General features: G+C 40.3%; 1 protein-coding gene across 1 annotated transcript; it reads left to right on the plus strand.

Annotated features, from left to right (window-relative positions):
• Window positions 1-5,018: 5,018 nt before the first annotated feature.
• On the plus strand, window positions 5,019-19,435 carry scn4aa (sodium channel, voltage-gated, type IV, alpha, a). The gene is made up of 26 exons (XM_084567300.1): window positions 5,019-5,288; window positions 5,545-5,708; window positions 5,792-5,872; window positions 5,953-6,081; window positions 6,281-6,372; window positions 6,473-6,751; window positions 6,843-6,906; window positions 7,048-7,189; window positions 7,320-7,517; window positions 7,655-7,825; window positions 7,988-8,117; window positions 8,664-8,902; window positions 8,986-9,159; window positions 9,261-9,617; window positions 12,754-13,236; window positions 13,938-13,979; window positions 14,152-14,278; window positions 14,370-14,524; window positions 14,648-14,821; window positions 14,941-15,063; window positions 15,429-15,710; window positions 15,800-15,853; window positions 16,117-16,258; window positions 16,388-16,485; window positions 16,808-17,078; window positions 17,162-19,435. Exons 1-26 carry the CDS (start codon window positions 5,031-5,033, stop codon window positions 18,460-18,462), a joined length of 5,730 nt encoding a protein of 1,909 aa, XP_084423426.1. The 5' UTR covers window positions 5,019-5,030; the 3' UTR covers window positions 18,463-19,435.
• The last annotated feature ends 19 nt before the right edge of the window (window positions 19,436-19,454 follow it).

Consider the following 19,454-nt stretch of genomic DNA (forward strand, 5'->3'; position numbering starts at 1 on the left):
AAAAACAGCTTCATCTAGTAGATCCAAGTCTGCAAGTTTTTATTGGTACCTTAAGACTGTCATTAACCACGAGACCAGGGCTGTTGGTCAAACATTTAACTAGGCCTTGGTTGTGGTCAGCCAGAGACACATTTTTGGTTGTGTTCTGATTTATAAAATCTGGATTTATAGATTAGTATTGCGTCTGTTGGCAACCTGACCATCTAGCCAGACCAAAGAGATTACACTAGGTCTTCACAGCTCCTCGGTATGCAGTGACAGAAGCATACCGCGAACGAGAGCAGCTGTCCTCTTAGCACTATAGGCGAATAGTGCGACTGAGTCTACTGTGCACACATCTGATAAAGACATCAAAAAAGATTCAAAGGCTTGAAGGGCTCGATTCTGTTGGTTCAACGGACTGGTAGCAGTGTGCAATGACACGGTAGGAAGCAGCAACAGGTGGAGAGGCCTGTTTTAATGTGGCTCCCTATAGAGTTTGAAATACAAGGTTAACTGGTGGTTGACAGGGTGTTGAAGCGAACTACAGTGCTGTGATTTGACCCCGTGAGAAAATAGGGAACAGGAGCATGGCAAATGTCAAAGGACGTACGAATAAAAGCCCTTGTTTGCTCTATAGATTGGTCGTTTACAACTTGACCACATTCCCTGAGTGGTAAGTGCTACATAATGAGTGCACTGAGACGCCTGCCATGTGGCCACAGGACTTGAACTGCCAGCATCTCCAGGGCACCAGAGTTAAGCCAACAAGTCATAACTAAAACTTATTAAATTATATGTTTATCTCAAGTTAACTAGGGGGAAGCAGGCTTTAGGTTAGTTTTAATGCCTGACTCAAAGACTAGAGATCTAAACTTCTTCACTGAGAACACAGCTCACCGTCTCAGCGTCGCTGTATGAACTCATCCTGCCCTTGTGACAAAAGCCAAAAGTTAGTTGGGTTTGTTTCCGGAGGTGAATATTGGAATTCGCATTCCGCAGCCGGCTAATGTAACGCAGAGGTGTCTACATTACCCCGTCTATATCCCCAGCTGGAATGTCACAGGTCATATGGCTTTCACTGACATGCAAGGTGATATATATATTACTGTCGGGGAAGGCTTCTGAAATCTTACATTCCCTGCCTGCTCCTACATCTGCTGTGGGACTGACTTAGGACTGCCAGGAAAGTACTTTATTTTATACATTTTGTGTAACTTCCTGCTCATCCAGTTTATACGTTTTACCCTACTACATTTAACACACATACAATAAGCTAATAAAATACAAGACAAAGATTATACCAGTGGTGCCTAACCAGCTGGTCTGTCACAGATGAAAAATCCAGTGTCTGGTTGAGGCCCTTTTCTGCATTTCAGATGACAGTAACTTGGTTTCACTTCCACCAAAGAGGCGTTTCCCCTCTAAAGGCTCAGACACACCAAACTTTCAATAAAGAACGAGTGGGTACAAATTTCTGACTATGCCATTGTCTAACATCTGAGTCTAAGCCAAAAAGTTACACTTTGACACACCACAGCAAAGTCAAACTAGCATGCATGTTCTGCATCTGTGTGAAAGGAACTAACCCTCCACACCACTAGGTGGCAGTAATCTTTATTTGCCATTCAAAAAGGAAAACCAGAAGAGCAGCAACTGATCAATTTTTGCGTATTTGAATGCTTTGATAAGATAGAGATGAATACCAAAGGGAGCCTTCTGTATGACCTCTTGACTTAGTCGTTTGCATGCTTTCGCCGCTTCTTCATCTTGTCCATTGATTTGTTAAACTGAACAGCCAATCAGAGTGATCTCTTTTACCATTAGGTTTTGCCGCTAATTCAACATGTTCAACTGGCTAAAAAAACAGGGGTCCAATTAGTGCCAACGTTGTGGGATGCACCAAACAATGTAGAGCCACAGATCCTCACAGAAGGCCCTATGTTTCATAGATGATCAATACTGTTTGACACCTGAAGATTAAAAATGATAAATTACAAACAGAAATGACAGAACAGCTTGAAGAAATATTGCACATTTTCATAGCAGAACCTTTTGGTTTTACCATCATCTCCAGGGAACTCATATTGTTCTGGTAACCCTTAAGTGAGGCCCTAGCCCCTTGGTCAGCAACCATAGGACAAAACTCCCTGACATCAGTATCTACTATGTCAAACAATAAAATAAGTGATTTGTTGCTGGTACTGCGAGTGCCAGACCTTTACTTGTAATAGTATTATAGCATTTCTTATTGATATTTTTACCAAGGTACAGGATCTTCTTCCAGGACTAAACACTGGTCTGTACTTTAAATAGTTTGCTTTTGATCCAGAAATTCTGACAGGCCCGCATTTGCAGTAACATATTTACTGAGGAGTTTAATTGTGGGCTAATACACAGAGACTTTTTTAACAGATACTGAATATCTTGGCCCTTTCGTGCGTTGAAACACACACTGATAAATGCATCTGCAAAACTTAACATGGTGCCAAAACGTATTACTTACCTAGTTGAGGGGGGAGACAAGGCAACAACCTACTCGAGGACTTTTTTGAGATTGGCAGGCTTTCAACTTGAGCCACCTAGCTTTTTTAAAAAAGGACATTCGATGGCTTCAGCAGTAATGCTCTGATGTAACGCAATCAGGAAATGTTCCCCATAAGCCGCAGAGAAACACATCCATGCTCACGATGTGTATTTTAAGGTTGGCTCGTGGCGGAGAGTAGCGGGGCCCACATCTCCCAGGATGGGGGTTTAGAAATGATGAGACTGAAGACGAGGTGCATGGAACAAAGTAGCAGGCAGGTGCTGCACAGGTGGAATTAGATGTACTGAGGAACTCGCTGTAGTAGGTAATTGGTTCTTTTTTTGGTGCAGCAGTTTTATTTCAGGGGAAAAGAGAGGCAGTGTTTGGCGTGTTTGATTCAGGCTTTGATGAGTGATAGGGTTTAGATGGAATTATTGTACGACGGAGGGATTTAGGGCCTCAAGTGTCATGTAGAGTGATAGTGGGGGGTTGTTAAGTGCGGGTAAGTGTGTAAGGCGGAAGCTTAGTGTGTTTGGGGCCCCACGTAAAATAGTAGAGAGAGGAGTCAGCCCGGTAAGATAAGTCGGCCTGCCGTCCTGTTTATCGGAGGGATGTGAGGCGCAGAGCGAAGACTCGGCCAGGAAGGAATGAGCAGAGTCATCGGGCTTCTGTAACACGACGCTCCGTCTTGATTGCCCGTAGCAGCTGGGCAGCCACCGTATCCGTGTGAGTCGCTTCACATGTGTGTGAATGCAACGCTTTACGTTCAAGTGAGGTGGATTGAGCAAGTATTATTCATGTCTGTGATGTGTGACTATCAATCAGTCCGTCCCACATGCTGACAGATGTGCGTGACTCTTCTTTTTGTGCACCCTGTTACAGGGTTGTGCATCTGTTTCTGTGATTCATTACATGTCTGTATTCTTTCTGCAGTTTTTTTCTCTTATAATTTTAAAAGCATATCAGAACCAATTGATTTAAAATACAACTTTATATAATAGTATGCAAATGCAATTATATGTATTGTGTGATACCGTGGGACCCTCCTATTTGTTTAGTATATAAATCTATTTTAACAGTCATAGAGGTGAGATGATTTATAACATTATTATTTCCATGATCGAGTCTAACTTTAGCTGCTCCAGATATAAGTTATATTGACTGTTGCTAAACGCATGCTTACAAAGGATGTAAGCAAAAACCACTTGGACCCGACATGGAGCGTCTGCTAACTCAATAAGTAATCTGATGTACACAAGTAATGTCATGGTCTGTTTAGAACGGTGGGAAAGTCCAAGCTCTCGTTCTAAGTGCGTCTAGCCACTTGTAAGTGCTGATGAGGTAGCAACGGCTGCTGAAGCGGAGGCTAGGGGAGCGGGGTGGAGGGTAGGAAGGAGAGAGTGTGGGGCAAGTGTCGACTCAAATCAAAGCAGCTAAGTCTTATGATCCTTACCAAAGTTCAGGACACGTACCACAGTGTGTACAAATCATGATCACCTTCACCAAAGAGTGTTAACCTCTAAATATCAGTTATTATTTCACATAAAATAAAGTGACATTTGTGTCCATTAATCATCTCTTGACCCCTCACATTTATGTTTGGACCCAACAGCGAGACTGGGGACTGCTGCTTTAGCACTAAGATAAACTGCAAGAAATAATAAATTAAAAAATCATAATAAATTATGATTTAGAATAAATTAAATAATTGACAGACTTTCTATATGTTAAGTAATTTTGTATCAATATACAATAATTCCCCAATGTTATATGTCTGTAAACTGATTAAACTTGGGTATTTAGCTCTTGCTCTAGTGTAATTGGTATTTGTCATGTATTAAAACTATAAAAAGAAAAAATATAATTTACAGATTCATTAAGAATACTGTAGGGCTGGTCTTTGTATTTATTTGGTCTTTTAAATAGACTCTACCCTGTAATAATGAGATTGTGATACTACTCATTATTTTCCTGTTATGTTTATTAATTGTTTGGTCTATAAAATGGAAAATATCTGTTAGTTACACCAGTGCTATATAACTTCATAAAGTTAAAAATATGTCTTCAGATGTCTTGTTAGGTCTGGCAAGTCTACAAATAGATGTTCAGTTTACAGTCACTTAATAAATGTTGAGACGCAGAATGTGATCTCTCATCTAACCCATCCATTCGTACAGAGTTTGGAGGTTAGGTACCTTGCTCAAGAGCACTGAGAAAGCGCTGCTTGTTCACACCAGTGACCCTACACTCTCAAGCATGCTTCTCTAAAAACGAGGCCTCCACCGCCAATATTCATATCTGAGAAGCTGAACCCAAAGAATGTTTGCTCATTTTTACAAATTAAATTTAGTTTGTTTGTGTACGTTGGCTCTTGCCTCATGGATGGGTATACCTCATACGCATGTTATAGTCAGATCAACATCAAAACTGTATCTGTATTATGTTCTCACCATCCACTCATTATCCTTGTTCCAGCTCCCTCTAGGGAAACCCCAGCGTGGCGATATCCCTTCGCGATGCAAAGATGGCAACCCTGCTTCCTCCCCCAAGCTCCTATGTGTTACGCCCCTTCACCCAGGAATCACTGGCGGAGATCGAGAGGTGCCAGGAGGAAACAAAAAAGGTCGCAGAAGTAGAGGGCCAAGAGGATGGAGAGGAAGCGGCGGGCCCAAACGCTGATCTGGAGGCAGGCAAGAGTCTGCCAATGATCTACGGAGACCCTGCACCAGAGCTGCTCAACACACCAATGGAGGACATAGACCCTTTCTACAAAACACAGAAAGTCAGTCTGCCAATCACTTGACTCAACCATAAACATGACAGGCTGTATTACTTAACATAAATTTCTGGTATCACAACTACATGCGGTATCCCTTACGCAATGTATACAATTTCATTTTTGGTATGCATGTGTTACATTAACATTTTATAGTATTATTTTAGTATTATTTTGAGTTTGTCATCACAAGTATTTATTGATTTGATTGACATGGTGGACTGTATCCTGCCGTTTTAGACATAACCTTTTTGTTTTTCAGACATTCATTGTGGTCAGCAAAGGAAACACAATCTACAGGTTCAATGCCGAACCAGCCTGCTACATTCTGAGCCCCTTTAGTTTGGTCAGAAGAGGCGCCATCAAAATTCTCATACATTCATATCCTTTGAGCTATTGTTGCTTTCCCTGTTTTTCTATTATTTTGTGTATTTAGGTTTGAATGATTTGTAATCAGCTGAGGGAGACTATTCATGTTTGTTTCCTTAATCCTGACTTAAATTATTTAGCATGTTCATCATGATTACGATTCTGTCGAATTGTGTATTCATGACCATGAGCAACCCACCAGCATGGAGTAAAACCGTTGAGTGCGTACATTTGCATAATTCCTATGATTCATATGATACACAATACTTGAACTACTTAATGTTTCATAATTCCTTTCTAGGTATGTTTTTACTGGTATTTATACCTTTGAGGCAACAATCAAAGTGTTATCTCGAGGTTTCTGTGTTGGATCTTTTACATTCCTTCGAGATCCATGGAATTGGTTGGATTTCATGGTGATCAGCATGGCGTGAGTATTTGAGAGTGTTTTTATCTAAACTATGTCATTGCAATTGAGAAATAGTTCAGATGAGCGCTAATAATGCTGCAAATTACATTTTAAAGGTGATATTGTACATTTTTATAGATTTTTAGGAAAATAAATTGATAATCATGTTGAGTTGAATCAGACCATTGGTTTTGAGTAATGGTTTCATGTCTTTCCACAGATACGTCACTGAGTTTGTTGATCTTGGCAATGTGTCGGCCCTCAGGACATTTCGAGTACTTCGAGCCCTTAAAACAATTACTGTGATTCCTGGTACTCCTCTGCTTTTAAATATTTAAAATTTGACTGAATATATACAGAGCTGCTTAACTTCCAGAGAAATGTCACTGACATATGAACTATATTTTGTCAGGTTTGAAAACAATTGTGGCCGCTTTGATCCAGTCCGTGAAGAAAATGGTGGATGTTATGATCTTGACTGTATTTGCCCTGGCAGTTTTCGCCCTCGTTGGCCTACAGCTTTTTATGGGCAACCTACGTCAGAAATGTGTGCGATGGCCCATCCAAAATGAAACGCTATTCAACACCACCTCTGCGTTTAATGACACAATGTCCTTCAACTACACCATGGGTGGCAATGATACATATTCCAACAGCACCTTCGACTTTAATGAATATATTGAAAACATAGGTATGTTTGCCACATATTTCATTTCTTATTTTAAGCTGATATTGTCGACAGTGTGGAAGATTTCCATATTTCTTTTCTTGTTTGGTTGTAGAGAATCACTACTATTTGGAAGGCAGTAATGATGCTCTGCTTTGTGGAAACAGCTCCGATGCTGGGTATGTATTAGCAACAAAAAGGCTTCAACGCTTGTCCTGTTCTTTCTTTCAAAATTTTCAAAAACAAGCCTTTAATCACAGTATTGTATCAGAGACTATGACAGCAGGTGTTGTTAGCTGACTCTCCTTCCCTGTTGATAGAAAGTGCCCAGAAGGATACACATGCATGAAGGCTGGGAGGAATCCTAACTTTGGCTACACCAGCTTCGACTCTTTTGGCTGGGCCTTCCTTGCCCTCTTCAGGCTTATGACCCAAGACTACTGGGAGAACCTTTTCCAGCTGGTTGGCACTTCTATCATTTGTTGCTCTCTGGTTTATGCCTCACAATTTAGAGCATTTGAATTTTAAAATGAACGTTATGAGAAGAAATTTGTCCTTAGTTCTCGTAGCTTCTCCTTTGCTTCTAACATAGATCCTGCGGGCGGCTGGTAAGACATACATGCTGTTCTTTGTGGTGATCATCTTTCTGGGCTCCTTCTATCTCATCAACCTCATCCTAGCCGTGGTAGCCATGGCTTACGATGAACAGAATCAGGCAACTCAGCAAGAGGCCATCGATAAAGAGGAGGAGTTCCAGCGGCTGCTAGAGCAACTCAGGAATCAAGAACAGGTAACTATGCATAAAATTTATGCAGCCATTTTCTTGTTGTTTCTTTCATGTGATAGCTCATAGCAATATGCAGTACAGAACTTTGATGCATACATGGTTTTATAATGTGACAAAATACTCAAATATTCATCTTGCAGGCTCAAGCTCTGGGCAGCCGAGCCACTCTAACCAGTAAGAAGTCACTCAGTCATCACACTCTGTCTGAGTCAGTTCATGATGAACAGAACATCAAACATGATGAAGTTACCAAGGACTGTAATGGGAGAATCCTTCCCCATCTGATGATCAGGGCGCCCACCATGGATGAGGTTAGTTGGTCACAAGAGTTGGTCATGACACTTCATCAGATTAGGAAACAATCCAGAAATGTAGGGCTATTCCAGTGTTTCAAGGAGCCTTTGTCTTGCATTTTTTTCCATTATAAACTTTGACTTATATGTATTTTGAGAATTTATCAACACATTTTGCAGTCTGCTGCAGATTATGAATGCAGAGAGACGTCATTAGGATCTGTGCACAGCATGCTTCAACTGGACGACGCAGGCCTGACAAAAAGATCTGCTAGTGCTATGACTGTGCTCACTACGGCTGCTTTGGAAGGTACTGTGCCAATGGAGACAGAAACATAGCAATGACAATAAAACACCTGCCATTTTGTAGCGTTAAAGTAAAAGACACAACAATTTAACATTTATTTCATAGGAATTTGTTTTTGTAGGCATCAAGCTGTGACAAATCCCTTCAGGGGATGAAAAATACACACATGACTTAGCATTAGATCCTCTAATGTCAGCAGTAATTTCACAGATCATCAAGTATTATACACTAACCTACCCATGGCCAATACAGTAGCATTGTCTTGAGCTTGCCACAGTCAAGCTAATTATATTGTGTTCAGCAGAGATCCCTGTCAACATGCAGTGGCATGCCCTCATGGTGTTAAGCTAGGGCTATTTCAGCACAACTAAAACTTGGAACAGTGAGACATAACTTTTAACGTCACTCATTGCCGGATTCTGAATAACACATGTCACTTAAAGATAAGGCTATCTTTGTATGACCAATAGTCTAGTATTTGGGGAAAATCACAACATTTCCGCAATAGTTTGTTTAATATTACCTTTCCTCTTGTCTGTCTTTGTCTAGAGTTGGAGGACGCTCAGAGGCCATGCCCACCTGGATGGTATAAATTTGCTGACATATTCCTCAAGTGGGACTGCTGTGTGCCCTGGATTGTCTTTAAAAAGTGGGTACACTTTGTGGTGATGGACCCTTTTGTTGACCTGGCGATTACCATCTGCATCGTGCTCAACACCCTCTTCATGGCCATGGAGCACTACCCCATGACCCCGGAGTTTGACTACATGCTCTCAGTGGGGAATCTGGTAATTATTTCCCACATCAAATTTCAATTAACATAGAAGAGTCTAAGACTCTTCAAGTAAGATAAAATATTTTCCCCTTTTAGGTTTTCACTGGGATCTTCACAGCAGAAATGTTCTTCAAGCTTATCGCCATGGATCCCTACTACTACTTTCAAGTTGGCTGGAACATTTTCGACAGCATCATTGTCACTCTCAGTCTGGTGGAGTTGGGGCTGGCTAATGTCCAGGGTCTTTCTGTCCTTAGGTCCTTCCGCCTGGTGAGACACATTGATTGAATTTATTTGTATCCATTTAGCACAATGGCTTACTATGTTATTACTCACTGGCTTTGTTTGTGTCTGCCCTGTGTTGGTGACAGCTTCGCGTTTTCAAGCTGGCCAAATCCTGGCCTACACTCAACATGCTGATCAAGATCATTGGTAACTCGGTAGGAGCTTTAGGAAACCTGACTTTGGTGCTGGCCATCATTGTCTTCATTTTTGCTGTTGTGGGCATGCAGCTCTTTGGCAAGAGCTACAAGGACTGTGTGTGCAAGATCTCCTCAGACTGCGAACTGCCTCGCTGGCACATGAACGACTTCTTCCACTCGTTCCTCATCGTGTTCCGCATCCTGTGCGGGGAGTGGATCGAGACCATGTGGGACTGTATGGAGGTGGCCGGAGCTGGGATGTGCTTAGTTGTCTTCATGATGGTCATGGTCATTGGAAACCTTGTGGTGAGTGGGATTATACATCCATCAAGACATGTAATGCAGACCAAGGCATTCAGAGCAAATAAATACTGTTAAATCTGAGTTATGCTTGCAGTAAGGACAGTTCGAGTTGTAGATCAACGTCTTTCATGTCTTACCAGATAGCAAAACATCACTAAATCTACCCTATACCCCTTCACGATTGTGAGGTTAACAGTAGAAGCACCCACGCGGAGTGCATGTTTGAACATTTGACTGTGTTGCTGTAGGATGTTGCATTGCTTTAAGGTGTAACTTGAGTCAGGTGAATTTTCTTCCTGCAATTTTCTTTTGACCAGGGCCATCTGTGTCAACGCCCCTGCTGTGCCAACATATGTGTGTCTTTGAAATGAATAAGGGGTATGCATTTTTTTTCACGCAGCTGGTCCGAACACAAGCTAAGCTGAAGCTAAAGCTGTATGATGTTACACAGCTCCATTTCATTTAGATAAAAATAATTGCTTCTCCGCTTTTGTACGTGATTGGTGTAAATAGACAACGTTTCTATCTTGTGGCTGTGTCAACACTTATTACATTGCCGCTCAGTAAATCTTAAGTCGATGGTCAGTCCAAACTCCAAATCCAAACTCTGAACAACTGTCACTACTGTGAAGCTGTAAAGCTGACAATCTGTTTTGTTAAATCTAACAGTTATCTCATTATAATACCAAGAGATTTTGTGGACTGAATGTCTCAGCAGTTTGTTGTTAACCCCTCAGCTAAAGTATGTCAAGGACAGACATACAGCAAGGAGAAAATAGTTTCCACTAGGCATTTAAGGATAAGTGCATATGGATGTTTGTTTATTTATGTCAGAATCTGAACACACTGGATGTAATTCAGCACATGTTTGAATAGTACAATATGTGTTAAACAGTGTCTTTAGCTAGACATAAAATACACAGATATATTATACATGGGTATATTCTTTATCAGCTTTTAAACTGATTAAGTTGTGCAGTCTCTTCGCACAGCGCCTAGAGTAATTTGAAGAGACATCAGAGTTTGTGAAGGATCTCGAGTGTGTGAAGAATGAAAATACTGTCCCTGACCTTTTATCTTGGCCCCACAGACCAAGGCCATACAGATGATCGCTCTCAGACATCACTTCAGCATCATATTTAATAACAAGAGCCAAGACCATTTCCTGTTACATCATTCATAGAAATAAAAAGGAAATGTCTCATTGTCAAGCAGTGAAGTATTGTGCCAACCACATTCCCAAAATTACTGTGGCATCCTAATATCTTAAGACTCTCAACCCTCCATCCTTACTCCAGAGTACCCTCACTTCACACATGAATGCACTTTCTTCACTGACATAAAGGAAAATACTTTACTGACATGCATCTTGAGATGGGGGTTCTATTTAAATCAAATGACTTGAGTCACCAAACAGTGATTCTGACCTTGAGTATGTGCTAAGATCCAGCTCCAGTAAGCATGCTGCCACTGAGGGGAACAAACACAAACAGCTGAACGAGCAGAGCTCAGGTGGCAGGGGGGCTATGGGTGTAAATGAACAGTCATTTGATAGCAGATTGAATCATAATTGATGTGACGGCATACGGAACAGAGTAGATTTAATTTGCATGTTTAAGGACATGTGCAAGTGCTTTTCTGCATTGTCTTATATTTTGAGCACCTTCATGATCAAAACTCCTGATTAAAAAAAAATATAAATATAAATTACAGTGTTTATTGGCATTTTACATCTTTGTTTTTTTACTTCCCACCACAGTCCCTTGCCTTTCCCTTAAGAAGAAATATATTTATTATTTATTATAAAGTGATGGAGCAGCATTTTGGGAAATATGTCCTGACAAGAGTAACAACTTCAACTTTAAAACAAATTTTGTTTTGCTTAAACAAAGCAATCTCTGCCCTTTCTGTATGCTGTTGCAAACTGTAGTTTCCCCATTGTGGGACAAATAAAGGTTTTTCTTATTCTTATTCTTAAATGACATGTTAACCATTGACTGCAATAAAAACAGACAAACTCTCCATGATATCATGATATCATCAGTCAGTTTTGTGGTGGCTGCTGTTACCACAATCATGGCATTGAGTCCACCTAACTACCGGCTAAACCAAAAATGGGTGAAGAAATGATGCGTAATTTTACGTATTATACTATATGGACAGGTGACTCATGCAGTTGTCATGAATGGAGAGACCAAAACTGCTTTTCCTAAACATTTTTCGAGTGGCTATTCTGCATTTGCTTCACTTTTTAGTCCCAAAGTTTGCTGCTTGAAGCCAGCTGCCAAAGCCAGCTGTTTCCAGACTTTATGCTAAGATAACTTAAGCCAGGGAGCTTCTGGCTGTAGCTTCAGATATAACATAAAACACACATAAGATTAATTGGCTCTTCTCGTGAAACTCTCAGCATAAGAGCGAACAGACATTTTTCTCAAAATGTCCAACCTTTGAGATAGGGACCAAATTCCTTACGTCTTCATGTTACTAGAACTCCTCTAAACAAAACAGGACTAAAAACAACAGAGTCATATTTTGAATAAAAATATAACATGAGCATTATTTTCTGCATAATCAACACTATAACCTCTACAACTATTTTTCTTTAAATCATATGTTTCCATTCTTCCATTGTCAGGTTTTATTTTGCGCATCCTGTCCTTAAGCCTCCTTTACTGGTTCACAGCTCCTACACTGGAATAAGAGAGCTCATCCTGCCCCTTGCCCATGTAACCATGATCTCCCGCTAAACCTGGGAAACAGGAACCGAGAAATTTACTAACAGATTTAAGACACTAAAGATAGCTGCGTCTGGAACAGGAGGCAGTCAACATAATATTTATTGATGTGCCATCACACGGCCAATTTGATATGTGATGTGTATTTGAGCTAGTCCACACTTGTGTTTAGTTCTGCAGCGTTTGCACACCTACTCAGTGATCAGTGGCTATAAGCTCTATGACCAGAAATATGTTTTAGATGCACATTAAACATGGACTGTGCTTCACTTGCTCACTCTTCACTCACTCTTTGAAGTTTTTGGTTTTCACTTCAAGAAATAAAAGGAAATACTTTTGACTGTATGCTTGTCAGATTTAAATTTTAGAGTATGCTTATCATTACCTTTTTATTGTTCTTTCAGGTGTTGAACCTCTTCTTAGCCCTGCTGCTCAGCTCGTTCAGTGGAGACAACCTCTCTGCAGGAGACGATGACGGAGAGATGAACAATCTCCAGATTGCCATTGGCAGGATTACACGGGGGGTCGACTGGTTCAAAGCGTTTATTATTCGAACTGTCCTTGAAATTCTTGGCAGGAAACCCAGGGAGCCTCATGAGGACGCAATGGATGATGTCGACCCTAAAGTGGAAGAAATTGAAATGAACCATTTGGACACCAGTCAGACTTTGAAAATGGCAGATGGGACAGTGGATTGTCTGGTGGAAGGCCGGCCCTCTGGATATATTGTCGATGGAGAGCTCCGCCTCAATGTGCCAATTGCCCAGGAAGACTCTGATTTTGAAAATCTGGGCGAGGATGATGAGGACGACGACAGTGATACCGATGATACTAATGACGCCTATGACTCAGAGACTTTAGATGAGGAAAGTAATCATCAGAACACAGTAAGAAAAACGTATATATCTCCTAGCTAACACAAGGAGCTAATGTGGCGTGTCAGATGGTTTGTTATCCAGAACCATCTGGTAAGTCGTCCATGGAAAAGGAATGTATGCAAGCAAGAATCAGTCATAGTTAGCTATGTTGTTAGATTCTTGCTATCTTTGTTCAATGACTCACTAGTAGTACATGCACTTTTCTAAAGAGCTTCCAAGAAGAATGATTTTTTTGTTGTTTGTTTTATATCAAACCATCTGGCACAACATTGGCTCTTAATATTGTCTAATATTGATTAGATGGACTGTGCGTGACTCACACTCTGTTACTTATGTATGTTGCACCTATTAGGCCTAGACCATTTGCATCATTCCCATGATATATAGTATGTAGTTTAAATATATCACTTCCTCACATAAAACACTAGATCACCACAGTCAGTGTACTGATGTGGAAAAATGGTAAAGATGCGAGTTTCTCCTGCACTAAAATATTACCAGAGCAATGTCAGTCAAGAATCTGTATGCACCTAAACAGTCCTGAGCGGATGTCTAATTAGGCTATGTAAGTGAAAACCCCTTAGTCTTGCTAAATGGTAAATTAACCTTTACAAAGATGTAGCTACCTAAAATACATTCTTTGAGAGAAGAAACTTTGATGCCTGGCATTTCTCCTGTGGCTTTTGAACTCTATTTCTATATAATTTCAGGATAACTTCGAAGATGATCGTAGAATCCCAGGAAATGTCAATGTAAGTAACTCTGTAGAACTACATCAACAAAACCAACTTTTATTATCAATTAATATTTTATATATGTAGGCTGGTACATAACAACTTGGTAAATAACAACTTGTGGGTCTCTATTATGTATAGTTTGCATTATGTTTTTTTTAACTGAGTTTCAACCGCAACTCTTGACTAGCTGATGGGGGCTCTGAATGATGAGGATTCTTCAGTGTGCAGCACGGTGGATGAACCAATAGTAGTAGAGCCAGAGCAAGAAGAAGAAGAGCCAGACCCTTTAGAGCCAGAGGCCTGCTTCACAGACAGTATGAACAAGCACTGTGCGAAACAAAATTAAATAAAATGTGATCTCTCTGAACTGATCTAACTAATCTTAAACCATTCCTCTTTCCTAAGACTGTGTGAGACGCTGGCCATGTCTCATGGTGGACATCACCCAAGGCAAAGGGAAGAAATGGTGGAACCTCCGTAAGACTTGCTTCACTATTGTTGAACATGACTGGTTTGAAACTTTCATAATCTTTATGATCCTCCTCAGCAGTGGAGCTCTGGTGAGTGCTGTCATCATTGCATACAATTAGCAACGTTGACTGTTTTATAGCATTAAGATACTTACTTTGGTAATTAAAGTAATTACTTTTTATAGCTAGGTATCTAATGTCCTTTTTCAACAGGCCTTTGAGGACATACACATAGAAAGACGGCGAAACATCAAAATTATTCTGGAGTTCGCTGACAAGGTTTTCACCTACATCTTTATCATCGAGATGCTCCTTAAATGGGTGGCATATGGCTTCAAGACCTACTTCACCAATGCTTGGTGTTGGTTAGACTTTTTCATTGTAGATGTAAGTTTTGATCTTGTGTATGTTTAATTGTGTGCAGCAGAAAAGGCAGATGAACATTTACTATGTTAGATAAAGTTTGTGGTAACACTTGAATAGGAATTGCTTTGATTCTGCCACAGATTTCCATAATTAGTTTAGTTGCCAACTGGCTGGGCTACGATGACCTTGGACCAATCAAATCCCTCAGAACGCTCAGAGCACTAAGGCCTCTTCGAGCACTGTCAAGATTTGAAGGCATGAGGGTAAGTTATTAGCTTACTGACCTCATTTGAAATTGTGTACATCACTATTGTAATATAATTTTATATAACATTTGAATAACTTGCATGGCTAACAATGATTTAGAAGATGCAAAACCTGTGATGTTTAATGCACTCTTGTACTAATTTGATTGGCTTTCCCCTATCGTGTTTGTTGATTGCATGCTCACACCATGGCTGCTGTAGCAGAGCTGATCGTGGTAAGTTTTCAGAGTGGATTTTGTATAACTGACTAAATGAAGCATTAACTCGTACGAAGTTTGTTGATCAGTCTTACAAACAAAATAAATCAAGCAACTCTCCGTATTTTTCTATATAATTCTAATAAGGTCCTCTCTTGTGGACAGGTGGTGGTGAATGCTCTTGTTGGAGCGATTCCCTCCATCTTCAATGTGCTGCTGGTGTGTCTGATTTTCTGGCTCATCTTCAGCATCATGGGAGTTAACTTGTTTGCTGGGAAATTCTACCGTTGTATCAACACCACCACAGAAGAGCTAATCCCCATGGATGAGGTCAACAATCGTAGCGACTGCATGGCCCTCAAAGAAGCCACGCAGGAGGCCCGTTGGATCAACGTCAAAGTCAACTATGACAACGTTGGAAAGGGCTACCTGTCCCTGCTACAAGTGGTAAGGAATGATATTAAAGTGATTACACACTTGGAACATCTTGAGGAAAGAAAGATGAAATTTTGAGAGAACGTTCTCTGTGATTGCAGGCAACTTTTAAAGGTTGGATGGACATCATGTATGCTGCCGTTGACTCAAGAGAGGTAATTAACTGTAGCCTCTTCGGTACAGAAACAGTAAAACTTTACATACAGTAGCCTTTGTTTGTGATTTTTGACTAATTACACAATCTTATTCTGTTTTTCTTTCACCATGTTGCATGCACTTTAAGTTAAATGGATATAGATGTTATATGCAAAGTCAAGGTGCCTTGAGTCCAATTCCAATATTTTATCTGGCCTTCTTCTCACTATCTCACAATCATCTACCGTGAAGGACATTCATTTACATGTGTTCTTTTGTTTAGGTTGAGGAGCAACCTTCATATGAGATCAACCTCTACATGTACATGTACTTTGTCATCTTCATTATCTTTGGATCTTTCTTCACACTCAATCTCTTCATTGGTGTCATTATTGACAATTTCAACCAGCAAAAGAAAAAGATAAGTATAACACTTTGCACCAGTGATTGACGTTTTCTGAAGATTAGAAGTGTACTTTGTTGAAAGGCGTACAAAAGTTGTAAACTAAATGCATATAATCATCATTGTGTTGTGTTGGGTCTGCACTTTGGAGACAAAGACATCTTTATGACTGAGGAACAAAAGAAATACTATGAAGCCATGAAGAAACTTGGCTCCAAGAAGCCACAGAAGCCAATTCCCCGCCCAACGGTATGCCATTCAGTACAACTGAATGATCACTTTAGTCACCAAGAGTAATGCTAATAATATGTATTACATATTGTTGTGTTGAGTGGGATGCTTCTAACTCATTGTCTGTATTGATGCTGAGAAGTATGAACAAGGTCAGCTGGAGTCAAAGTAATGACACATCAGCTCGGTATGCATGGCATGACGATGTCAACAGTGACCCCTGCACTGACCTTTTCTGCACACTGGTGGTGTGAACAGACCAAACGACCCTCTTGGATTAGTATTTCTGTTCCTTGTCCCTCTTGCTAATCTTTCCCCTCTGTTGCCCTTTGACTTGCAGAACCTAATCCAGGGCCTAGTGTTTGACTTCATCAGTCAGCAGTTCTTTGACATCTTCATTATGGTGCTCATTTGCCTCAATATGGTGACCATGATGGTGGAAACAGCTGACCAAAGTGCAGAAAAGGAGGATTTCCTCTTTAAAGTAAATGTGGCTTTTATTGTTGTCTTCACTGGAGAGTGTACGTTGAAGCTCTTTGCCCTTCGACATTACTTCTTCACCAATGGATGGAATGTTTTTGATTTTGTCGTGGTCATCTTGTCAATAGCTGGTGGGTACCTATTATGAGCAGTTTTCCTGGACATTGCGAAAAGAGATATTAATAATAAATTGTTACTTCTCTTTTTATTTCAGGTACAATGCTGTCGGACATAATTGAGAAGTACTTTGTTTCACCAACTCTTTTCAGAGTGATCAGACTGGCCAGGATCGGCAGGATTCTGCGCCTTATTAAAGGGGCTAAGGGCATCCGGACACTTCTCTTTGCTCTAATGATGTCACTTCCTGCCTTGTTTAATATTGGTCTCCTGCTCTTCCTAAATATGTTCATCTTCTCCATATTTGCCATGTCAAACTTTGCCTATGTCAAAAAGGAGGCTGGAATCGATGACATATTCAATTTTGAGACATTTGGCGGTAGCATTATTTGCTTGTTTCAGATTACAACGTCAGCAGGATGGGATGGACTTTTACTTCCAATGTTGAACAGGGAGCCTCCGGACTGTGATCCAGACTTTGAGAATCCAGGCACTAACATCAAGGGTAACTGTGGTAACCCAGGCATGGGCATGATGTTCTTCTGCAGCTACATTATAGTCTCATTCTTAGTGGTGGTCAACATGTACATCGCCATCATCTTGGAGAACTTCAATGTGGCACAGGAGGAGAGCGGTGATGTTCTCTGCGAGGATGACTTTGAAATGTTCAATGAGACTTGGGAGAAGTTTGACATAGATGGAACTATGTACATTGATTATAGTCAGCTCTCAGACTTTTGCGACACCTTGCAGGAGCCACTAAGAGTTGCTAAGCCCAACCGTTTTCACCTAATTAAAATGGATCTGCCCCTGGTTATTGGGGACAGGATCCACTGCCTGGATGTTTTGTTGGCGGTCACACAGATGGTTTTGGGAGACACAGTGGAGATGGCAGCAATGAGAGAGAGCATTCAGACGAAGTTCGACCTGAGCCAGCCAAAATCAGACACCTTTGCACCAATTGTCACAACAGTACGGCATAAAGAAGAGCACAATGCTGCTGTAGTCATTCAGAGGGCTTACCGCAATCACCTTTTGATGCGTTGCATACACCATGCTGCTTTTATGCACCGCTCTAAGAGGATGGATAAAAAGGACAATGGTGAAGATCCACCAGAAAAAGACGGTCTGCTTGCACGAAAGTTGGGAGTGCTCTACGGGAGTAATGCAGAGCTTGCGGAGGAAATGGAGCTAGCTGCCTTAGAAACACTAGCAAGCCAACAGACACCTAATCCCGAGACACTGTCACAGTACAGAGAGACCCAGTCTAGTCGAGAAAGCCTTGAGCCAAATGTCATTGTCGTACCTGTAGAAATTACTAATGAGGTTTTATTACATTCTGCTCCCAACAGACATGTCTTGTTGCTACAGGCAAACCTGAGAGAGACAAATGTATAACAAACCGTCCAAGACAATTATGTCTTCACATTGTTGTTTTACACCAGTAAAAGAAGTAGCATTAGCTAATGCAAAGTGTCACTAATTAAGCTGACTTCCACTTTAGATGAAGAGGTTACACAGTGCTAAAGAGGCTAATGAAACGTAAGCACCAATTCCTGTTTTTTTTTTTTTTTTTTTTTTTTTTTTTCATTTAAGTCTCTTTTTGGGCTGGATGTGGAATTGGACTGCATGGTTTTCTTTTCTAAAAACCACACTGACCTTCCAAATTAATAAAACTATTTTAAATGATTTCTCAGAATTTAAAAGTTACCTCCTGGGAACTTTAAGACTTACTTTATATTCGCTGTCAGACAACAAAAACGCTAGAGTTTGACATTGTAGGGTGACATATCACTATGGACCAGATTATGTGATATGATAGATCTCAAGTGAAAAAAATATTTCAGGATTGCAAGATACAAAAAGGATCTTAAATACATTTAAATATTTGTTCTAATTATAGTTATTTGTCCAAATGCCAGAATTCAGAATGCAAGTGGGTTTGAATGCATGTTCAAACCAAAGAGAAACTTGTACATTACATGATGTCACAAAATCGGAATTTTACACTTTTTACATCAAAGACAAGCTGACAGAGCAAACAAACTAAAATGTTTGCACACAATAATTCACTTCATAATTTTTGAGTACAAACTATAGAAACTAAAGATATACAGTGTTTTGCTTCCTCTGATATGAAATGAATGCAACACTATTACCGAACACTACAGAGGAATATCTGGAAGTGTAATTAGTATGCACATTACTTCATCATGAGAGCCATGCTGGAATTATTCTGTAAAATGGTATATTGAGTCCATCCATCCATAATTACTCAGACTTAATCCCTATTCCTGCTCATTTAAAGGTTTATGTGGCCTCTCCTTACTGTAGATACTCTTTGTTTTTAGATACTCTTAGGAAACTAGTTTTGTACATATGTAAATTAG

Source organism: Chelon labrosus (assembly GCF_963514085.1).
Source record: "Chelon labrosus genome assembly, chromosome: 19".
In the NCBI taxonomy this organism is placed as follows: domain Eukaryota; kingdom Metazoa; phylum Chordata; class Actinopteri; order Mugiliformes; family Mugilidae; genus Chelon; species Chelon labrosus.